This window comes from Parus major, chromosome 2 (genome assembly GCF_001522545.3).
Source record: "Parus major isolate Abel chromosome 2, Parus_major1.1, whole genome shotgun sequence".
Classification (NCBI taxonomy): domain Eukaryota; kingdom Metazoa; phylum Chordata; class Aves; order Passeriformes; family Paridae; genus Parus; species Parus major.
The window spans coordinates 125,863,668-125,887,984 of NC_031769.1; the positions used below are offsets into that span (position 1 = coordinate 125,863,668).

At 39.7% G+C, this 24,317-nt stretch overlaps 1 protein-coding gene across 3 annotated transcripts; it reads left to right on the top strand.

Moving 5' to 3' along the window:
- Positions 1-590: 590 nt before the first annotated feature.
- On the top strand, positions 591-20,410 carry RIPK2 (receptor interacting serine/threonine kinase 2). 3 transcript variants are annotated; one of them, XM_015619779.2, is made up of 11 exons: positions 591-1,045; positions 4,184-4,337; positions 5,458-5,613; positions 7,896-8,053; positions 11,068-11,117; positions 11,460-11,621; positions 13,017-13,102; positions 13,296-13,385; positions 14,229-14,334; positions 18,357-18,536; positions 19,647-20,410. In XM_015619779.2, exons 1-11 carry the CDS (start codon positions 855-857, stop codon positions 19,970-19,972), a joined length of 1,659 nt encoding a protein of 552 aa, XP_015475265.1. In that variant the 5' UTR covers positions 591-854; the 3' UTR covers positions 19,973-20,410. The 3 variants fall into 3 exon arrangements, with proteins under 3 accessions (XP_015475265.1, XP_015475266.1, XP_033368217.1); XM_015619780.2 differs by having other exon boundaries at positions 689-1,045; positions 19,319-19,884; XM_033512326.1 differs by lacking the exon at positions 591-1,045 and adding an exon at positions 1,105-1,200.
- Positions 20,411-24,317: the final 3,907 nt, after the last annotated feature.

Sequence of the window (24,317 nt, forward strand, 5' to 3'; positions counted from 1 at the left end):
GCTACAAATCTCTACCTTTAAATTTAATTACTTTGTTAGTCTGTGAGAACTTGGCTCGGTGAACAGGCTTTACAAAATCTTCCTGCTCAACCTTCATGTAAAGCTCTCATAAATACATGAGGTGTCAGGCAGCTCGTCATGAGCAGGGGCAAGGGTGAACTTGCACTTACTGGAAATTTCGAAATTAGCTTTTTGAAATGCCGCTATCCTGAAAATCTTCCTAGGACAAACACGGAGGAGTTAAGCGACTGTATGAGACAAAGATTTTCTCACTTTGCTTGAGCAATAAGTATACACCGGCTGGGGCTCTGAGCAACCTGGTCTAGTGGAAGGTGTGTCCTGTCCTGGCAGAGGAGCTGTGACTAGACGATCTTTAAGGTTCCAACCCACATCATTCTGTGATTCTATTTAGTGAACAATTCACTGCGGCGATCTGCGCTCGGCTCTGGCATCCTGCATCATCTATCGAGAGCAGAACTCGCACACCCCTCCCGGCCCCGGACGCAGGGGCTGCTCCCTCGGACAGCGTGGGGGGGTGTTCCCTGCACGGCCCGGGGGATGCGCCCCGGCACGGGGCTCCCTCACGGCGAGGCCGGGCCCGGCCCGGCTCTGCGGGCACCGCCGGCACCGCGCTCCCTCGGCTCGCTCCTCCCAGCCCGGCTGCTCCGCCTTCCCCGACCCGCGAACCGTGGGACGCTTTTTCCGTGAGGAAGTGGCTCGTCGGTGGGGTGGAAGGAGGAGAGAACTGCTGGCCAACTGGAGAGCAGGCGTGGCAGGGAGGTGCGGGGGGAAGCGAGGAAGTGGGGCCAGAGGAGCGGCGCTCCGGGCCGCGCTGCGCCCGGCGGAGTGCGAGCATGAGCGGCGGGGATGCCGGTGGGGGCCGGACGGGCACCCTCAGCTACGGCCTCCCCTCCATCCCCTCCAGCAAACTCCCGGACTTGCGTTTTATCAGCCGGGGCGCTTACGGGACCGTGTCCGCCGCCCGCCACGCCGACTGGAGGGTCCCGGTGGCCCTCAAGTGCCTGCAGGGGCCGCTGCTAGACAGGTAACGGGGTGGGCCGGGGGCCGCGGCTGGGCCATGGCCGGGGAGCGCCGAGCCGAACCCGCCTTTCCCTAAAGCAGCCCCCAGAAACGGTCCAGGTGCCGGCCAAGGTTCCGGCGTGGGCTCCTGAGGTCTGTGGATCAGATCCTGGTGTTTCGGTAGGCAGCCTTGCTTTAATTCCACGAGGAGAGGGGGTCCCACGAGGATGATTCAGCTTGGGCCGAGAGAAAGCACGGGCCGGCCCCGGAGCTTCCTCTCTTCGGATTATTGTACAAAGGGTTGGTTTCGGTCTCGGTCTGTGAGACGCTAAGTTGTTTCTTTTGGAGTTTTTCCGCACCATGCAGCTGGAGCCCTCCTCAAGGTGGGATTGACAGGGTTTGGCTTCTTGCTGGGTCTGTTGGTTGCTAACCATATTGCTGAGGTATCAGCAGGATACTAAAGTGCGGTGATTACTGTAGATTTAGTGTTTACACAGAGAGAGCAATGCTCTATGCACTAGAGATTGCTTTTAGAAGAAGCTTCTCTGGTACAACGCAAAATTATTATTTTCCCCAGATCTCGCAGTACTGAGAGAATCTTATTTAAAATAATAGACTTGTAGGCCCCCTTGTAAAACTGGTATTTTCCGTGTAACAATCGGGTTTCCCGTTTTCCAGGTACCCAAGTGGCAGCATATTTATTACAGGAGCTGTCGCTCCATGTAGGGGGGCAGCAAGTTGCATTTTTTCATTCATCTCTGTCTTATTCAATCCCCATAGTTCCAATTTGTTAATGTATCAATTTAAATTTGCCTCTTCTTAGGCTGTCTGAAGCCTACCTGACTGTAAACCTGCCTCTTTGTCTTATCTTGGTGTCTACAGGCTTTTGCCACAGGTTTCTTTGATCTATTATTAGGTCTTTAGGTAGGATAGCTTCACTCTGAATATCTTCTAGTCTTGTGATTCAGTGTACTTGAATATAAGACATGTTTTAAGCTTTTTCACCTCTTATTGCCCAGGTTTGTGTATATACAGGCTTTATCTCTGAAATCTTGCCAGAAATGGAATCTCAGTTATGCTGTGTTTTCTGATAAGTTGAGGGAGCAGGGAGGACAGACCAGTGCTGTAGGGTTTTTTGTTTATTTGGGGATTTTTTTAATGTCTGCTTAAATACCATCTAATTGGAAATACAGTCTTCATCCTCACAACACAGTTGGGAGAAACCACCAAGGTTATTTTTAGCCTTGCAAGAATTTGGATTAGTGGGACATCTAACCTGTGAGATTATGATTAAAAGGGCAAGTGAGGTAATGAAAATATTCAGTCACCTACCATATATCATGCAAAGCCCAGAAATGCTATCAGAAGACTCAAAGTGGTAAAAAAATCCATTATACTCAAATCTCAGCAGCAAGTGCTTTGTTGTTTGTACAGTAGGCAATATAAAATGCCAGCCTCTAAATGCTGTCATGAAAAGGGATTCACGGTGCCATTAATTCCCAAGTGGGAAGTGTGTGCTGTGTATCCCAGGATGTGGTATGTGACCAGCCAAAGAGCAAAGCCAGTTGGCAGTCTGTTGTGGGAATGTGCTCTTTAGGCATTACTCAATGCTATTCTGGCATGGAGCAGACAAAGGTGAAGTGACTGACAGACACAGGAATAGACTTCAGTATGTTGCAATTTGTTTCCCGGCCATAGCTGAATCCCATGCTAATGTGCCTTAGTCTCTGGGAAAACCCCAAAATTCCTCAAACCTAGTCATTTCTGGAGAGAGGGAGGAAGGAACATCCTATGCTTGTCTCAAAGGCTGCCTTTTTACTTCTGTTGTTTCCTATGTTTCCTATAAGTCTTTTTCCATCACAAAAATAAAAAGACCTTAATTTCATATTCATCTAAATTCAAAATTTCCTGCTTCTAGGAGCTGCAGGCTTTAGTTCACAAGGCTTCTACTTTTTCCCATATATTGTGACAGACTTTTCTTTGTGAGTGCTAAGCCAACCTTGATGGATCCAGACTGCCCTGAGTGCTTTGGGCTGTGCCCTGAGCTCGATGGGCACAAGCCAGCTCTCACTCTGGAGGGCTGTGCACATAACACAGTGCTGTGCTGAACAAATCGTGGTGGGCATAGCCCTGGCCCCCAGCACAGCCCTGAGTCAGACTGGCTCACATCCAAAAGATCTGTTGTAAATGTCCTGTGTTTGAATATCCTAGTCATGTACCTGTCCCAGTCTCCACTGGTATAAGATCTAAATGCTTTTTTCACTGAATTATGCTTCATGGTCCAACTGTCCTCATTGACAACAAACCTGTTTCTTTCAAGACTGTTAGAGATACAAGGCATACCAAATAGTTTCTATTTTTAGGGATGAAATCATACTCAATCTTAAATAAAACTTAATCCACGAGCTGCAAGGTCTCAATTTGTAAAGATGCATCAAAACTACATTTTTGAGGAGTTTCAAGGTAACAGAGTAGATCCACACAATCAAATTCAGGCATCCAAACATCATGAGGCTGGTCTGTTCCTGCTTCCTTTGTGTCTAGGGGATATTTTTTCCAGAGAGTGATTCAAAGCAGGGGTTGTTTAAGGGAACAATTTATGTGAAAACAAAACATGATTTATTGTTCGGTTTCCTTCAGAAAGGAACTTCCTTTCCCTTCAGAAGTCAAAAGTGCATTCCTTTAACCCCTATCATTTTAATGTAGATCAGAGTCCACTAAATTTAAATTATTGGAGAATCATGTGTATTAAAATCCCCACTTTCTAGGAGATAAATATTGGGTGAAAACTCAGAGTTTGAAGGTGTTCTGTAAAGTGGGAGAAATGCAGCTGGTTGTTACCATTCTGGTTACAAGGAATGGTAGAAGCTGGAAATTCTGACTGTATCCTTATTTACTGGAAACATGGATGAAAGGTGTGAAGGAAATACATTTGTGTGGTACAACAAAACTAGAGAAGCTGTCTTGTCTTTGCATTTACATATTCTGATGTCTTACACTGTCTTGTTCTCAAAACAGCATGGTAGAAATTAAATGGTGAAAAGGTGGTGGTATTGCATACAGGGATATAATTGACAGAGAATATAGTGAACCCAGTATTTGCTTTGAGCTTCCTAGTACTGGTATGGTAATGTATTTTATTTGTTTTCTTGTTTTCTTTAAGCGATAGAAACCACCTACTAAAAGAAGCAGAGATATTGCACAAAGCCAGGTTTAGTTACATACTGCCAATTTTGGGAATTTGCAACGAGCCTGAATTTCTGGGGATAGTAACAGAATATATGGCCAATGGGTCATTAAACCAGCTATTACATGGGGTAAGTGTACTTTTGGTCTTTACATATGATACCTGGCTGCTTCAAGTAGATTGCAATTTCCATAATTAATTAATAAAGTATTTTATTAATAATATTTCATGCTAGAAGACAGTCATTATCCCTAGTAGTTTTTTGTGCTCAGTAAGACCTTTTATATCTCAAAATGACAACTAAACTTAGCTGACATAAGTTTTGTTAAACTTTTTTCTTTAATAAAGTGAGTCTTTAATAAGGAGTTTTATGTTGAATTATTACATACAGTCACTTTAAAAATCTCAGTTGTTCTCTAATTAGATTCTGAAATACTTGTGCTTTCTTCAGTCTGGGTTTCTGAATTACTGCCAATACAAATATTGATTTTTTTAATGAGTTTTGAATAATTAAAAAAAATACTTCAGTTTATAGAAGCCAAATATTAATAATATAAACAAGTATGAATATTTCTATCAGATCTTATTCTCTGAGTAACTTCTCTTGTGCTGAACTCTCAGTTGCTCCCCTTAGCTTGGCCTGAACAGTGTTGTAATGCAAAGCTACTGCAGTTGTGTCTCAATGGCACTAAAGTCCACGTTTAACCAATATACATCTCGTGCCTTAGAGAGCTCAACTGTGTGTTTTTCATAAAGGCATTAGCATCAATGTAACTTTTAATATTGAAGTTGAGTTTTACTGTATTTGTTATTACTGTATTATTATTTATACAGGTAGAGTTTTGTGCATAGTTTCAATAGTTTTTTTGCTCCCCAATGTCAGTTGAAGATATGATTACTGCCATTCTTCATGTGGGACTCAAAAATTGTGGGTTGCAAGTTTCATGCAGAAGTTCATCTGTAATTCATATTTCCATATGAATGAGTAATGTAATAAATTTTCAACATCATGTATAGCAATCATGAACTACTATCTGAATGCTAGGGAATGGAAATATAGCACTGCATAACTATTATTTTTTTGATAATGTTTCTTTTAACAGCTAATGAGTCTTAAAGAGTTTGTGTAATGTATATTTGTAAAGATTACTGCTTGCCCAAGTCTCTTCTTCTTATAAAATAGGTCTTTGTGTATGCTGTTAGATCAGAATAGAGGATTATATTCTGGTTTTGTGGTTTTGTCTTGGCAGAAAGATGTATATCCTGACATTCCCTGGTGCCTGAGATTCCGCATTCTTTATGAAATTGCTTTGGGAGTAAACTATTTGCACAACATGAATCCTCCATTGCTGCACCATGACTTAAAAACCCAAAACATTTTGCTGGATGATGAGTTTCATATCAAGGTAGGGTTATTTAATTCTTCTGTTCCTCAGCATCCAAAATGAGTGAAAGTGTTTTCATTATTGTAGAGGAGGAAGGGTGAGGTTGTGGCCATGCAGAGAGGATGTAATTGTATTATGGATTTTTTTCTTCTATCCTTGCAGACAGAACTTGGGAGATTTTCTTTTGGAAGCTCTGTATTATTCAGTTGTAGATCTTATCTGTCTGAAAAGACCAGAAAGATAGAATTTGGGCTGCTTCTGCTATAGCAGTAGTTGATATCACTCAATAGTGGTGACACTCTTGTTTGTCAGCCTTCCAAGGATATCTACATTTGGCCCTTTCTGAAAAGAAAATGGAAAGTGTTCGTGCCCAGGATGCTCTGACAAGTTATTTCTGATAGGCAGTAGGTCAAATTCAAATGTTAATGCTCTACTTGATACTTACCATGCAATATGGGCATACCTGTTCCATTGATGTAGTATAAGAACATGTAAAACAAGACTGTGAAATCTTACTATGTCGGAAGTTGGCTTTTGTGAAGCTCCTTAGAACAAGCAAATATACATGCAGAAGTGTCAGTAGTTCGAAACTTCAATTCAGCCTTTTAAAATATCACTGCCATGATGCAAAAAAGACACTGAAAGTACTTCTGGCAAAATGTTTAGGTGCTTCCATAATTGCAAGAGTTGGATTCATTTTTTCTTGTTTTTTTAAAAAGATCTGTTTTTATAATTGACAAAATATGTTACTCAAGTAAATGGAAATAAGAGATATTGTGCACTGAATTTATACTTGAAAAGTGAATGTTTCAGTTGTTACTGTAGGTTGAGTCTCTTTGTGAGTCCTTTGAGCAAAGATCCACCGCTGGTTTCTTCCTTCTCTGTTGCACAGAAATTTTTCTTGGCAGTAAAGTGCCTCACATGGCTTTGTCTCTGCTCACATGCACAGCAGGTCATACTTCCTCCCACTCAATTGTGCTGGTGTTGCCAGCTCTCGAGCTTCCTGATAAACCTGATCAGGGAACTAGTCCAAGCCATTTTTTATCCACTCTCTTTTTAATCTCTAACAGCTTTGGTGTGGCCTGGTGCTCTGCCTGATTATATCTGAACAGTTTCTTTGCTGAGGCAATTGAAGGGAAGAGGTTAATTATTGCATACCTGCCCAGCCTCCTGTAAGGAGTGTCCTTAGGGTTTTAAGTGAAGCAAGATTCTCTAAATTAGTACAGTTGACAGGAAATGCAAACAAGGTTTTCATGCATGCCAAACAGAAGAGATACTTCGTATGTATAGAGGTAACACTATGTCAATGGACAGAGTGCTTCTGACTGTCCCTGATCTACTGAATGAGCAAGAGTCAAGACCAATTACAACGAGGAAGGCTTGATGAGAATGAGCTGTAGAGAAGAAAGCTTACTTTTCATTGTGGATTTTGATGTATGCTCTTCAGAAAGCTTGTTTCTGTTATCTTAATTGCCACAGCACTTGCACAGGCATCTTTTGAAAATGTTTTTGCTATTATGCAAATGCTGGGCAAGTGCAGAGCTGGTAGCTGGTTGCTTATCTGCCATGTATGCCAGACACTACAGCTCAGCCAGCAGGTGCATTCTGCTAAATGTTTCTTTCCTTATCCATAACCTAATCTGACGTCAGGTGCCCTGGCTCATGGATGCCTGAGGATGTAAACTGAAGTCAGTTACTTCTTCATGTAGATGCACTGTATCCTGTGGAAAGGAGCAAAGGCCCAGAGTGCACAGTAAAGTAAATATTCAGCAACTTTTTGCAGCACAGAATTTCAGAATATCAAATTTATTAATTCAAGATTAATACATCATAGTTTTGGGAGTGAGGTGAAATGCCCTAAGATATTTCTGTGAGAGGAGCTGCCTCTGGATATTAGCAAGCTGAGTTATGTACAACTACTATGATTCATACTGAACCTGTGCTTTCTTCATATCCAGGGAGCTACTAGTAATTAATGATTTTTTGTTTGTTTCTTTTTAATGCAAGGAAGTGATTTTCTTCATATGGTACAGCTATCTACAGCAGATTCCTCAGCTGTAGTGTACATGAGTCCTTCCTTAAAAGAACAGATAGAGCAGTGCTATAGGGACAGCATGAGTCATGAGCTGGGAATGCTTTATGGACTGATGTTTCCTGTTGCTAGGAGAACCACATAGCTTTTGTGTGTCAGGTTAGGAGCTTTTGGGTGACCCCTGCTTCTGGGCACATTTCAGGAATTTCTAACAACTGTCAGCAGATAAATCCAGTTTTTCTTCTCAGAACAACTGATTTGACCTTTCCAGATTGCAGATTTTGGCATGTCCAAATGGCGTGTCATATCCATGTCGCAATCACGAAGTGAATCCTCTTTGCCAGAAGGAGGGACAATTATCTACATGCCACCTGAGGATTACAACCCCAGTCAGAAAACCCGGGCAAGTGTGAAACATGATATCTACAGGTAACTCCTGTTGTTCTCTAGTAGGGTTTGAAATCTGAACTCAGATACTATTTACTGAACCTAGATTTTAACATATTCTTAGCAATTTTATTCTTTTCAATGATATCATAGCTATATTGGCTAAATTAATTGGGAAATAAAGAATTGAGTGATAGCTGGATTTAATGACTCATTTGTTTTATGCTGTGACAAGTGTAATGCTCCAAAATTAAACTGAGACTACAGAAATAGGTAGGGGACTGGTTTCTGTAGATGAGCATACACATACAGACAATGCAGGGAAAGAAGAAAGCCATTCATGTAATCAAATAACATAATTTGTAGAATGTACTTGAGGAAAGAAGAAAATGTATTTTTGGAAAGGAGGCAGATAAAAACAGGATAGTGGGTTTAGAGAAAGTAGTTACAGTAATCTGCTTAAGGAATTATTTGCCTTATGAAAGTTGTGGTAGTTTTGTGTTGAGCAGTCCTGAGTACAAGTAGTAGAATAGTTAATAGAGTGATGGTGACCCATATAGCAAAAGGAAATCTGAGATTGTAACTGAATTACAATTAGCTGGTCTGAAATGGTTTGGAGAGCTCAGAGATTACTTGAAGGATTTTGGGAGGAATTGTCATGTGTAAAGGAAGATTGAGGAGGCATGAACTGGCTAGTCACTGTGACAAACTCCATCATTCTGGTGCAGTCTGCCACCTTTACCTTCACTAATCTCTGACATGGTGGTTGTATCTTGGTGATGGATGACTCAGTCTCAGAGGGTCCTACTGACTTCAAGGGAAATCACTATTTCCCTTACCCTTAAGAAGCACAGAAAGTTCCTTGGAATTCCTGTCCAAAGAATACAGATGACAACATACCTGCTTTCCTTACACTTTGATGAGAAATTATGGATAAGGAAAACACTGAAAAGACAAAAATGTGTATTAAGGGGAAAGAAAGGCTGACTGGCAGCTATATGAATGGGTGGGGATGAAGAAGACAAATGTTTCTGAGAAAGAAAATAATATTTTCAGAGGAATAACAACCAAATAGGAGAAAATATGAGAACACATCAGTAGATGAATGTAGAAAACAGATAAATTAGGAAGGAAAGAGGGTATGTGAGAAGAAAGAAGAGAACCTGAGACAACATTGGAAAGAGATATGTTCAAGGCAGGAAGACATGAAGGTGCAGAGACAGTGAAGGATCACCAGAAATGCCTCACAGTAGGTTCTGTGCTCACAGTCAGATGGAGATGCTAGAAAGCAGAAATAAGAAAGGAAAACAAGAATAGTGTAAAGGGGAATGCTGCAGTGTTGTAGAACTTAGAAAATATTTTTTAACTGTAGAGAGATTCCAAACTGAATGAAAGATATTACTAAATATTTGGATATTTTTCTGGATGTCTAATTAATTGATCACAGCTGAATGTTGTTGAGATATTGAAGCTAATTTGTGAGGAAGTATCTTTCTTAAAGAAACAAATTGTTTAAACAACAGTCAAGCAGCTTAATTTCTACAAAAGGGATTATTTGCTTTACAAAATAAATCAGCCTGCATGGATCTGTCAGGAATACATGAAAAGCAGACTTTCTGACAGGGAGGACCGCTTTTATTAAAAGCTGCATGAGTAAATTTTATCATTGAAGAATGTTAAAATATAAACAGAATAAATAGGTAAACTCAATTTATATAATTTGATTTTAAGCATCAGTTATTTGGTTTTTACTTTGTTTTTCCTAATTCTTACCTGGTAGCTGTCAGATGGTACAGTGCTCTAAGGCAGTTAAATGTAACCTATATGCAAAGTTTGGTACTTCTTAATGATGCAGGAAGGAAGCTCAGTACATTCATACCAAAGGTGGGGAGAAAGCCTTAACAATAATTTATCAGAGCTGGAATGACACTGTCACAATGCTTAATAAAGACTTGGACTGAAAACATGGAAATAGGAATTACACGCTTGTTAGCACCTTGCATGTATTCTGAAGCTATGGTAGTGCTGAAGCTTTAGCCTCTTTTTACTCAGAAAAGTCTGAGTAGTGGAACCAGATACTTGAATACAGTGGTGGGATTAATATTAGGACCTTTTAGGATAAATCACGTAATAGAACTTCATTCAGATATTGTAGAGTATGTGAGGAAAAATTGGAGAGGACTGAGAAGTCAATGCTGCTTTTAAATTAAATCAACTAACCTTATTTAAATTACAAAGTTGTTTAAAGTTATCTCTTTCTAGTATATCCTGATGGCTAAGGAGAGTGACTAGTTTACTAGACATGGGGCAAGTTTGTACTCGCTGAACTGCTTGTCATTCATGTTGTTGTGAATGGAAAAGAAGGTCACTGGTTTGAGTAAGCACATCTGTGTTCAGTCTCCTGGCATTAGGTCAGATTAGTCTTCCCAAGAGTCTGTTTTGGAAAGTGAATGCTGTGTGTAAGTGACATCTCTCCCTATGGAAAAGACTGCAAATGTTGAAAGCATAATATGGGGAGGGAGGAAGCTGGAGTGGGCATCCCAAGTGCAAGTTTGTATCTTACCTCTCTGTGTCACAGAGTGTGTTGGGATAGAGCTCTGTATCAGAGCCATCCTCCCTGCTAATACTCAGCTTCCCTTTGAAATGTCAGGGAGTGTCAGTCCCTACTGGGAATATGCCAGACTATTGCAGTTAGGACAGAGCAGTTGGCTCCCTGGGGCTCACTTTAATTTGTGTGCTGAGATTTAAGCTCCCTGTATGTAATTCACAATGTGTTAGCACAGACAAGTGGATACAGATTTGGAATAGGAGTTTATATGCCATGGATTTTGTCTGTACTTAATAGTATTAATTAGTTCTAGATGAAGTTACCTGCTTTCATATAATAGATTTCTTATGTTCATGTCATCATTTTAGTTAGCTATAGTCAGTCCCATGTGTGCTTGCAGGACCATTTTACCAAAATGTTTTAAATAAAATGTAAAGCTGAACATATTGTGTTGTTAAGTGTTGGTAGTCTAAAGTAACATCTTCTCTACTTTTTATACTGTAAACAGTTATGCAGTTATCATGTGGGAAGTAATGTCAAGGAAACAGCCATTTGAAGGTAAGGCCATGTTTTCCTTTAATTTATTTTTCTTGCTTTACCTAGAGGTTAAACGTGAAACCTGGAGACTTAATTTTAGGGGTTACTTTCTAATAACTTTTAAACTCGTTGAAGAACACTCTGAAATACTTTTTGAATTAGATTATTTTTTTAGTATCTTTTTCTTTTTTAATCAGTTTTGTTTCATAAATTAAAAATACTTTTTCATTAATTAGAAAAGAAATATAACATTATTTTGATGAGCTATAAATTCTATGTCTGCAAGCAGAATTACTCCTCCTATATAGTAAGCTCTTTATATTGCATATATTTCTAATGACTTCACAATGTCTGTTTTGACAGAAGTTATAAACCCCTTGCAGATAATGTACAGCGTGTCACAGGGACAGCGACTAGACTTGAGTGAAGGAAGTCTACCAATGGACATTCCTCATCGAGGGCTTATCATAAGACTGATGGAAAGTGGCTGGGCACAAAACCCAGATGAAAGACCATCGTTCTTAAGTGAGTTTACCTTGCCAGAGTTCTGTTGAACATGGTACTTACAGAGCAAGGTTATAGTTGTGAAAGGGAAGTGTTAAAGATGTCAGGAGATCTATGTGCTCAGTCTTGTTGCTTATAATAAGGTGCTTGGCTGCTTTCTTCATGTCTGTAAACAAACTTTTATGAAAGGATTTATGTGTGTGCTACAAAACCAGGTTGGTTGTTGGAGTCTTGTGCATCTACCATATCTTAATTTACCTGTAAAAAAGCAGCATGTTTTGTTTAACTACTTGTGTTTGGAGGTTTTTTTTATTGTTGAAAATAATTTGGGGTTTTTAAGGGGGGTGGGAGAAGTGAAGTATAAAATGAGTACTGTGGGATTTACAAGCATCCAATCAACACCAAAGGACCATTGCTCACAAGCTGTAGTGACTTCAGTTTGTATTTGCATCTCAGTGTAACTCTTTCACTGACACTTTGTTTTATTGTTCCATCTCCTTTATCAAGCAAGAACTGGAATTTTTTTCCAATCAAGGGAATGTGTCTAAATACAGTGTTTTCCAAAATCAAAAAGGAATAGACACATGATATTTCCATATGCATTTTTGTTTTCCTATGCCAATTAACAAAAAAAAGTAGCAATTTAAGTGTGTGGTCACACTGAAGGGAAAATTATCTGGGATATGTACTACAGTGTGAGCTAACTTAGATTCTCTTTTTAGTGCCATGTGTGTAGTAAGATGGTCTTTGAAAAAAACCATGTATTGCTTTTGCCACTACTTAACTACCATAAAAAGAAAGAAGAAGTTGCAAAACTGTTGCAAAATTAGGGGAAGTACAGCTCGCTGCTGGGAAGCTTAAGCAATTAATATAGCATAGGGACACAGACCCACTGAGGCCAGTGTCATTTGGTTTCACTGGATGTGATAGGTCAGTGCTCTGACTATTCCATCTAATCTGGCCCTGCCTCATGCCTTAAGCATGTATTCTGGATATTGCTGTGTTGGGAGCGTGTTTGTTTATTTTTCTGGTATAAATCTTTAACACCTCTTCTGGACTGGGAAGACAGCAACACACTCTGAGATGGTATTTGGTTCCATTCAGCTGATCAGGTAGCTGATGGGGCTACCTTAAAACAGCAAACTCACGAGTCTCCATTCCATGAACATGAGACATGTGGTCCAGCACTGTCCTGGATCTCTTTTGGTACACAGTGATGAAGTGGCCAGGTCAGGACAGGATTTCTGTTGGTGGTGTGAACTGTTCTAACAGAAGCAAGCAGCTTCTGTTTTAGCAGTGTAAGTGGTTTGATAGTGTCAAGCAAATTATTTTTGTAAATATGAGGAAGACACTTTAGTACAGTGACAACTTGATTTCCACTTCAAACCATTCACCAGGTACTCTTCCCTTGTTTAGAGTGTTTAATAGACCTGGAGCCAGTTCTGCGAACATTTGATGAAATAGCTATGCTGGAAGCAGTAATTCTGTTGAAGAGATCGAAGGTAAGTAGCTTTTGTTACGGTCATGAGTTGGTCAAATAAGTTGCTAGTTTTCACTTGCTAAAAGAAGTGTAATCTCCTTTGTCATTTCTCCTCAGTTTCCTTTGTCTAATCTTGTATCTGTTTGAAACCAGTGTTTGTGCGAGGCTGTAATCTTATAGCAGAAATTTAATACAGGTAAATACTTCTCTTCCAGTCACTATATGAATCACAAAGTATTTACAAGAGTGGAAAGAAAGCAAATGTGGAGCAGATATCTCTAAATATACCTCTGAATCCTGAAAAGGTAAATACTTTATGTGTTGCGTTTGGTATGTCAGCATCCTGAGAGATTAAAGGAAGTTTAACTTGGTATGAGGAGTTGTTCTGTACTTTACTTTCTTGTGCAGTCAGGAAAGGCATAAAATGCATTACTTGAGCCCAGGGTATAACAAATGCAAAGTCATATATGTGAAGATAGTAAAGGGTGAATATGCAGAAATCAGAAGGGCATCTAAATACGGGAAAGCTCTAAATATGTCATGAAGCTGTCCAGGGGAGGTTTAAGTTGGATATCAGGAAAAGGTTCTTCACCCAGAGGGCAATCAGGCACTGGAGCAGTCTCCCCAGGGAATTGGTCACAGCACCAAGCCCAGTTACTGAAGTGTTTACACGATGCTCTCAGGCAAATGATTCTTGGGGTGGTCCTGTGCAGGGCCAGTAGTTGGACTTAGGATCCTTGTGGGCCTCTTCCCTCTCCACATATTCTGTAAGTCTGTGAGCCCCTCAAGAAGGAATGCAGCACAAAATGCCTGCCAGTAGTAAGAGATTGTCTACTGCTCCCTTATACCTCTGCAGAGCTAGCTTGTATAGGGTCATATAGATTTGCATTTATATTTTGATTCTTATTGCTGCTGCTGCTTTTGGTTCTTACTAGTAGTTAAACTTGTACACAAAATTGCTGTCATCTTTGAAAGTACTTAAGTATTGGGGTTACATAATTTCTTCTGATTTACCATATTTTCATTGTGCTGTCTACTGAGCATTTAGATAGCAGGGAAAACATGGTGATGGGAAGGTTTTCTGTAAAAAAATTGCAACTTCATATTTGTTTAATGTTCCTGTTCCAATCCACCTGGATTTCTTTCAGCCAACGTACTATAGCTCCATACGGTGTGATGCACTTCCTCTTCGGAGCATCTCTCCAGACACATCAAAATTCAAGTCTATTCCTCAGTGTAATATCCTCTCATCAGGTGAGATAATTTGTGTAAATTTAATTTGCCATTGCAGCTTTACATTCACATTGTGACATTGTATTTGTGTAGTAAAAAGTTGGGTCGTCTATGTCAGAAAAAAATGTCTTTTGTAAACTTTGTGGTCTGGGTAAATAAACCAGATTTTTTTAAGCTCTGATTTTCTGTTCCTATCACCTGAGAAATCTCTACAGCTCACAGGTTCAGTTTTCCTATTCAAAGTTTCCAGTGCAAGTTTCTATATAATTTTTAATTCAATAGGTAAAAATGTCTTTAATAGATTGCTTTGCAAAAGTATATAGTGTTATCTGTTCTATTTAGAAATGTAAGCTGTGTTCTTACTATGTTTTCATTATGTCTAGAACTAGATTAAGTCTGTAAAAAGTAACACTACTGAACTTTAAACTAGACTTTAAGGTTTTTCATTAGCTAACACAGTTTCTTAAAGCACTTCAGATATATTTCTACTTACTTATACTCTTTATGTGATTTAATATATTTTAGTTTTTTTCTCTCTCTGAGGGACTCAGAGAGGCTTTTATTTCAAATTCCAACATATCTGGACAGACCTTTTGTAGCTGTCCCCTTTTATGAATAAAAGTTGGCAAAATTCTCTGAGAAAACTTGATTTTGAGGTTTTGCTGACATCAGAAGCCAGAAAAATACAATGGAACCCAGGTGGAGTAGCAATACATTGTGAAACTAAAACTGCATTTAAGTTTCTTTTCTTGACACAATGTAAACATATCTCAAAAGATTAGAGTGTCCTCTGGCATTTTAGGGACCAGTAGTATGGAAGCAGACAAGGCTATTGACTTCACTGCTATAAAATAAAGGCATCAAAAACTATTCTGAGGTGCTGCAAAACCAGAGATATTCTAAAAGAGGTAGGAGAGCACAGGCAGTTCCTTTTTCAGCTCCTGTTTGAACACATAACAATTTTGAACTTCTGCTCAGTGTACTAGAAAGGCATATACAGAAAGGAAAGCTTTATATTTGGGTAAATAAATTATGGGAGGCATAAGGACTTTGAGTTACTGGAGAAAATGGCAGAAAACAAGTGCAGGGTACTTTGGCTGTACCTCAACTGAAGCATTTATCTATACAGCAAAAAAACCTCAGTGATGAAGATAACTCATATTTACCTAGCTTAATAAGTATGTTGTGATGAATTTTAGAACATGGAGTATTAGTTTGAACATGAGCACAGACTGTAAGTGTAATCATATAAGATAATGATAAATATCAGCCTTTCTTGCTGCTGGTTTTATTATAAATTGTTGTATCTGCCTATGGAGGGCATCAATGAAAATTTGTTGGTACAATTAATCTGATTGGTCAGCTAGTGGTTATTTTATAGAGTCATTGCTTAGATTTTATTGTGTTTATGTATAGATACTGTAAAACTTGTGAAAATAGTGTCTATAAAACCCTACTGCAGAAGTGTTTGTTATTACTTTGCCAATAGCTGCATCAGGTAGTGTTGTAGTGGAAAGCAAAACTGACATTCCTCTTGCTTTTCAAGCTCAGATGCAATTGTTTCAGGTGAAAATTCTATTCCAGGATGCTGTTAGCAAGAGAGGAGTTTGGCATGGCCAAAGGCAGAAATGAATGACTACAGAGTCTAGCTGATTTAATGACTATAGATTATTGTTTTTTCCATCAGTACAATCAGAATACTTTTTCAGAAAATTGCTTCTTCAGAGTTAAGGCTTGTCTTCTAGCCTTTAGCCTTTCTTTTCATCTTATTTTTTTCCCTACCCTAGCGAGCTTTTTGTGGGTATTTCTTTAAACAGCTCTTTTCCCTCTTCCCATTTAATTTCTGATACAGAGAGTAATACTTTAATATACTTTGTTTTGCTAGATGAGCAGGATTCACTCTTTTGAAATCCCTTTGTAAAATAAACTTCTTTATTCTTAGTATCCGAACAAGTCCTCCTGGTGCATGTTCTAACTTAAGTCATTGAACTACATAGTATTATGTGTCTATATATATATATATGTAGTACAAGTCATTGAGCTACATAGTATTATGAGAGACATGAGAAACTTTTTTTGTCTATGAAATCCCCCTTACTTAGTGTACCTTAGTATTTTATTTTTCCTTTCTCACAAGGTCCTTCCTTACAGTATTACCTACTGAGGGATTGTTTTTATTCCTCATCTCACTTCTAATCGTTAGCCCCAGTTTGAAAACAGAAAGTCTAGATCTCATATTTTTCCATCTTTTTTCTATTTCTGTTACTCCTGTCTTCTAGGTCACCTAAGTTCTTTTTGAGTAACTTGAGTCAATCTGGTTTTTTCTGAATAACATCTGAAAAACTCTCATTAGCTTTTTTGTGGTTTTTTTTTGAGGGAACTGGAGTTGTTTAGCCTGGAGAAAAGGAGGCTCAGAGAGGAAATTTTGCTCCTTTGCTCTCTGCAGCTACCTGAGAGGAGATTGTGGCCTGGTGGGGGCCTCTTAACTGCCAAGCAATAGCAACAAGCAGTAGGATGAGAGGAAATGGCCCTGAGTTGTGCCAGGGGAGGATATTAGAAAAAAATTCTCCATGGAAAGAGTTGTCAAGCATTGGAACAGGCTGCTCAGGGAAGTGGTTGAGTCACCAGCCCTGGAGGTATTTAAAAGATATGTAGACATGACACTTCAGGATATGGGGCAGTGGTGGGCCTGGCAGTGCTGGACCCAATGATCTGAAGGAAGGGTCTTTCCAATGGAAACGATTGTGTGATTTTATGATTGTATTTTTTTATGCTGTGGTCATAGGTCAAGGTCATTCTCTCATACCAGTACAATCCCAGTAGTTTTGTCTTTATGTTATGAAACTAAATATATGTGCCCAAAAATGTATAACAATCTATCCCAGCACAGCTGTTTGAAATACTTTCCTGAAATGATCTTTCACTCACAGTGGTTGTCTCCTAATCCCCTTTTCATGCAGTAGATAATATCTGCTGCTTCACAGTACATAGCTCTGCCCAGCTTTCTCTCTTATTCATGAAATAAAATACTAGTTACTATGAGTTCTAGTCCACCATTTTAAAATACTCAGAATGGAGTTTCTTCCACATTTTCCTATTCCTGCTCTGTGTACTTACAGACATATTCTTCTACAGGTCAAGAAAGAGCTGGGAATACACCTTCAGATTTCCCCATTGGACAGGTAATCTCAAATTGTCCATGGGGCTACCTCATTGTGTCTTTAGATGCTCATCTGAATTCTTGCATCTCTGGTTCTTAGTTAACATCTTAGCTACTGTGTCTTTATCAAGTGACACTGTGAAAGTCTAATCAAAGTTATTTGCAGAGTTAGGCACATCTCCTGTAGTTCATTTCTCATCAGCTGTTTGTCATCTCTTTCTTGTGTCATTCCTACTGCTGTTTTCATATCTGTCATCATTTTCTACTATAAAAAAAACCCTAAAACTAGAAACTGTTAAACTTCCCACCTGATAGAAAACCTTTATACTTTTGTTTGCAAAAGTTTATAGGAAGCTTTCATGAAGTTATATCCTGTTTTGATGGACTACAAAAAGCTTCCATATGCCTCCCACTGAATGTTAACTTCTCCCACTGTTCTTCATGTCCTTTTCCCCCACCCGAATCTTCATTTTAATATTTTCACCTTTATTACAGTGCCAAACTTCATCAAAATAAATTGGTCTGCTTTTCTCCTGACTTTCAGTTATCTCTCCAAATAATTCAAAGGATTTATTTTGTTCTTTTAGTCCCTACAAAAATTTTCTCTCAAACAGAGCTTTTTCATTACTTTTCTTATACTCCCAGTATTTCTTTAAAATAAAGCAGGACCCCAAACCATAGTCAAGCCTTGGTAAAATATAAAAGGGACATAAATGTACTCAGAATTTGAGTATAAGGACTAATTTGTTGTATATCATGTAAAAGTAGTTGGTTTATGGCTTCTTTTGTGAAATTGCTCTAAATAATCTCTGATTTGTATTTTATTTGAACACAGAAGTAATATAGCTTGTTCTTTTCCTTCTCTTTTTCCTTATCGTCTAAGATGGAGATTCTGGGTGTCTACATTCTCTCAGCAGCCAGAGCATGGATGGAAATCTGTCTGTAACTCAGAGTGCCAGACCCCTTGTGCATCCAAACAGTACTGTTCTCTCGTCTGACAAGAATATTTCAGATGCCTCAAGTTCTGCTTCCTCTGTGCTGAGGTCATCACCAATTCCTTCAGGTACAGCAAACACCATTTGGTACCACAATAAGTGTTCTAACATTGAGCATATGTCTAATATGAAATGGAAACTGGAACTGCTATTCACCTGCAAAATGAAAACAAAACATCTGCAAATTAAGAATGCAAAACTAAGTAATTCTGTCCTTGTAAACTTACAAGGTAAGCAAAAAGAGTGTAAAATGTGACCAAGTACAGGTACCTGTAGCTACTAGGTTTTTTTCTCTCCTCTTAATCAGATTCCTGGTGCCATAAGTCTTCTTTATCCCATTCCCTTTGCTCATATTATTTTTCCTATCTCATACTGCTGTAGAAGTGCTACAGGCCAGCAAAACAGGAGAAAAACTTAGCTCAAACTTAGTCACCTTGTTGCATGTCACTTCTTATTTTTTAGGCTTTCCTGTCTTCCATTTAGTAATGGTGGGGCTGAGAGAAGCAGCAACTGTGTCAGCATCTCACCTGTAATGATCCTCTGTGTTAGTTGAGAGCCCACTACATTATATTCTTATGCATCAAATAGCTGTTAAAAGTGAACACAAAAGTTAACAAAAAGAAACTTTAATGATGAATTATTCAGAATTATTTTTTTAGGGGCCACACAATAACATGCAACTTTATAAAGATCTGTTGCATCTCCCCTCTTCTGGAAATATGAGAATGAACATCTTCTCACTGTGTGAAACTTCATCTTGAGAAAAATACCAGGAAACTACAGGGATGTTTTCAGTAGTTTTCAATAAAAATCCCCCTGGAAAGTGAATTTACCACCTGTCTCTTTTTAGTACCAGGTCGGGTTGAGCACTGGAACAGGTTGCCCATGGAGGCTGCAGAAGTACCATCACTTGGAGATGCTCAAAATTCAGCTGGACAAGGCCCTGAGCAACCTGAATTAACCTCGAAGTTTTGAGCAGGCCATTACATCAGATGACCTCCTTGAGGGTCCCTTCCAAACTAAATTATTCTGTGATTCAGATAGAATAAATACTCTAACCACCAAATTTGTCAAATTGGAACATTTTAACAGCTTTTTTTCAGCTTGTTCTTTGTTCTGTGGCAATATTTGTTGACAGACAGTTACAATCCCTTTTTTCTAATCCTTTCCAATCTCAGATTTTGTATTGGAAACCATACAACAGAATGTAGCACATCAGTGGATCCAAAGTAAAAGAGAAGAAATCATTGATCAGATGACTGAAGCATGTTTGAATCAATCACTGGATGCTCTTCTATCAAGATTTTTGCTCATGAAAGAAGATTATGAACTTATAAGCACTAAACCTACAAGGACATCAAAAGTACGACAACTTCTTGATACTTCAGACAGCCAAGGAGAGGAATTTGCCAGAGTTATAGTACAGAAGTTGAAAGATAACAAACAGCTAGGACTTCAACCTTATCCAGATCTTGTATCTAATTCTCAAAGACTGCATCTTTAAATTTATTCTTTCTTTTTGAAACCATGTGAATATTTCTTACAACATAATTCTTGATTCTATATAGTATTTTATATATGTGCACATTTGTCTTTACTGTGCCTTTCTAGAGTCTCAGAAATGGCCCTGAGTTCTAGCCTGCATTTGGTCAGTGACCAAATAATAAGTTAGAGTGCAATCATAAAGCCAAACACTTGACAGTTGTTGTCTCATTTTGTAAAAGTATTTTGTTTATACTTGGCAAAGAAAAATATTAAAGTTTCACCATTTTACGTATTTGCTGTTTATATACATCCTTTCCTTTCATCTCACAGGATCGAGACATCCCATCTTAACTTGGCATGTTGGTTTTTCTCCTGCCCTCTGCACCTAGAAATATCTAGGTGTTCTTTCCCAGGGCTGTTCTGCTGTGTGTATAATAAACTTTCTTCCTTAAGCCACTGTTGAGGGTTAGGTGTCCCCTTTTTTTTTTTTGGTTTTGTGTTCTGGCCTGCCCGTGGAATTTTTACCCATTAGCTGCGGAGACAACCTAACTGTGGGTATTTAGTGGGTGAGTGATAAAGGACAAAGAGTGGCCGTGCCCAGGGCGGGGGAAGAGGGCAGGAAAGGAGGGTGGGGACAGTTTTTGGCTGGCTTTTTTCAGTTTCAGGGAAAGACATTCGTTTTGCTGAGTCGTGGACCTGCTGCGGTGGAGAGAAGGGAATTTTCGCCATCACCCAGACGGAGCGGCTGCTTCTTCTCCTTCTCCCCTCTTTGCTGGTGGCCTCGCACCCCCTGTCCTGCCGGGACGTGTGGCAGTGCCAGCCACCACCGCGGAGCTGCTGATCCACCTTAGCCACCGGCCCAGGATCTCAGCTCATCCCTGCTGTTTCCAGCCGACTGTTCCTCGGAGCCCTGCAGGAGCACCAGGACTGACTGCCCGAGGGGTTTGTGAAAACAAAACCTCTCCTCCATCCCATCTCAGCCGAGAAAGCTGTCCCGGGGTCCCTGGTTCTGTTTTCTTGTTATTGCTGTAGTTACTGTTGTTTGTTTGCCTGGTTATATTAGTAAAGAACTGTTATTCCTATCCCCAGATCTCTGCCTGAAAGCCCCTTGATTTCAAATTTATAATAATTCGGAGGGAGGGGGTCTACATTCTTTCATCCCAAGGGAAGCTCCTGCTCTCCCTAGCAGACACCTGTCTTCTAGAACCGAGACAGCCACGCTGGTGTGCATACAGGAGATGAGTGTAGGTGGGAGGAAGTTTACATTGTGTTTTTACAGGATTTTTTTATTGTTTTGGTTTTGTTTTTTTTTCCCATTTTGTTGCCAGAGCAAGTGGCTCAGACCACTGTATAAGAAAAATATTAGTCCAAAGAGGAGCCCAAGAGCAAGGAGGACACTGTGCTTGTCATCTTTGTTCTGCTCAGAGGAGATATAGTAGAAAGGCTGCAACTATAACATTGTGTGGTTATAACCACTTCAGCTAATCTTGAAATCATAGTAGGGTGAGATCCAGAAAGAACTTAAGTAAGGGCATCCTCAGTTAATACCTCTTGAACATTTCCTTGGTCATCTGCCTTGCCTTTGTCACTTGCCATCTTACCACCCCTTACCTTTGTCATCTGCCATAAATACTTCTCATGTCATGTTGCTAGATCAAACTTTTAACTCTATTTTATTTTTGGTATTTACATAACGAACAGTAGCTGGGTCTGTGCACAGATCAATCATGCCCTGCCTGGCCACACTGGAAGTAATGTGCAGGGGTCTTTTCTGCTATGACCTGCCTTGACCTTCTCCAGATCACATCTCTGCTGTCCTTTTTTTGTCTGAAGGATGGTAACATGTTGAGGCACAAATGGGGCCACCGGAGAGGAAAAGTGGAATTTTTTTTCAGTGGAAATGAATGAATGAAATGAAAATGAAAATGAAATGGAAATGAAAAATGGTACGTGGAATTTTTTTTCAGTTCGTTTCACAAGACCTTAGTGACTTTATCTAGATAAACTCAAAACTAGTTAAAAAATTACTTGCTTTAATTTGTCAGAACACAGCACAGGCAGATTATTTTTGAAAGCACTAATAAATAATTACTATTTCTGCTCAGGCTGTCTAAAATTTGAGGAAATTCAACCTCTGCATACAAGAACGGTGAAATATACCTAAATTACCATATAAAAAAGAGCAGATAAATGAAAAATCCTAAGTGATGGCTGTTTCAAAACCTATGGAGATGTGCTTCAATGTATAGTTTATTGGATAGGAGAGGTTTAAAATTGTTTCTAATAAAGTATGTTTTGGACATAAACTGGATATTTGCCTTTTATCCTGCTCGCTGGTTTAGATAGCTGAAAGCAGGGCTATGGTGTAATGAATGCCTGTGCTTTTCCTAGAGCAGACCTAATGATGTCTAGCAGAGAGAGGACTGAGGAAAGGTGGTGCCAGAACTGTGTGTTTCACTGCACATCACATTTTAAGTGACAGTTGTTCATTATTATTGGTGTTTACAATAAGTTTTGTGTCTTACAAGGTAGCAAAGTAACATTTCTTCGATGTGTGTCCAAAATTCATCAGGTATTAGGAACTTTCTTGAGGGCCCACTGTCAGACAGCTGAGGGAAAAGGGATCCTGCAGCTTTCAAAGGCTCCCTGCTGACTCCTGCCTGTCTGTAGAGAACTAGGTTGGTTTCATTTAATTGCAGTGATAAATGTGGCCCTATGGAGTCACATTCAGGAGTGGTGCTGTCACACTGCTGCAATCACTGTGGGCTCCTCCTCTACATGTGCTATCACCCTGAGGTGGCACAGTTGCAGAAAAAGTAATTTTCTTTCCCCAGCTCTGAAAATGCCCCTGTCTGTAAGGCCATGAGCATTCCACCCAAAGTCCAGCCCTCCAAGGAAACCCTGAGACCATTCAGTATAAAAACTTGGGCCAGTCTCCGTCTTTCCTTGGACCCTGAGCCTCCCTCCATGATGGACTACAATCACAGAATAGTTCAGGTTAGAAGGGACCACTAAGGGTCAGCTAGTCCAGCCCTTCTGCCACAGTCAGGGACATCTCCAACTAGATCAGCTTGCTCAGAGCCCTGTCCAGAATGACCTTGAATGTTTCCAGGGCATCAGACAGCACCACTCTGGGCAGCATCACCCTGCCCTCTCCAATGTGTTAAGCACACACAGATATCCTTAAGTGAAAGAGGGAAAGAGGCAGCCACAGCTGGGGCCACAGAGATACAGGCAAGGGCATTAGGAGAGTGATTTGGGGTCAGCATGAGGGAAAAGAGGTGAAGGTTGTGTGCTTGGCCACGCAGAGTGAAGGGTGTGTGGAGGTGACAGACATGAGAGTCAATATGAGCAGTTTGACACTTCTGTTGTTTTACAGTTGTTTTAACAGTAAAAATACTGTTAAAGTACAGTCCTCACTTCTTCATTGCAATTCCTAACAGATTTTCCTGCTTTTTCATTCCAAAGGGAAATGCTACTGATGTTTCAAACTGACAGAAAAAGCTTTTCTCTGAGTCATAACAGCTCACTGAAAGCCTTTCAAAATGTGCACATAGAAATGTCTTTTTAAATGTACATGGGGAAATAGAAACATAGGACTACACATATTATTTTGTGTTTATTTGCATTAGATTTTGTATGGTATTTTAGCACCTTGTCACTTAGTAATTGCTGCTCCTTGTGTTCTGCTCCCATCCCTGAAATTAACATGGTTGGAAGAAGTTTGTTGGTCCGTGAGCCATGTTCTCTCCTTCACCAACTTCATGGTGAGGTAAATAAAGATCTGATTTTACCAAGATGATACAAATGGTAACCTTTGTCATTCAGAGTCTTGCAGCTAATGGTAGAGGGTGTTTGGCAGTGTGTTTTCAACCAGGGTTCAGTGTAAGTGCATGTGTTGTGGATGAGGACGGTAGGGGCCTGTGCTGGCTGAGGCACAGAGGGCAGAGTTAAGGAAAAGGAGGAAGCAGAGAACTTGGCAGGGGTAACACTGAGCTGTTTGCTGCAGCTGAGCAACGGTATGAATGAAGAGGGCTCTGGAAATAATTGAACTAGTCTTGTTTCCAGTGTGCAGTATGAAAAGCCTTTCTGAGTAGTACTGGAAGTGTGGGCAAGAAACCAGAAAATGCCACAGGTTTATTCCTTTATTAGGCAAGCATGCCTTATTTTGCTGTTCAAAAAGGAATTGCATGTTTATATGTAACAAGAGACACAAAAACACAACTGCTGTGAACAGTAAATTAGTACAGGAAAAGCCTCACTGCAAACATTCTTATCAAATCCTGAAATACTGTAAAAATGAGTAAGAAAAACTTGTTACAAAGGCACATTAGCTTCTTCACATTATCCATCCTTCTTACTTA

Excerpts from the sequence above, each read along its gene's own strand:
- RIPK2 (XM_015619779.2), top strand. The coding sequence starts at position 855 with ATGAGCGGCGGGGATGCCGGTGGGGGCCGGACGGGCACCCTCAGCTAC. Across the intron at positions 4,338-5,457 it reads TAAACCAGCTATTACATGGG|AAAGATGTATATCCTGACAT; the intron begins GTAAGTGTACTT and ends TTGTCTTGGCAG. Across the intron at positions 8,054-11,067 it reads GTGAAACATGATATCTACAG|TTATGCAGTTATCATGTGGG; the intron begins GTAACTCCTGTT and ends TACTGTAAACAG.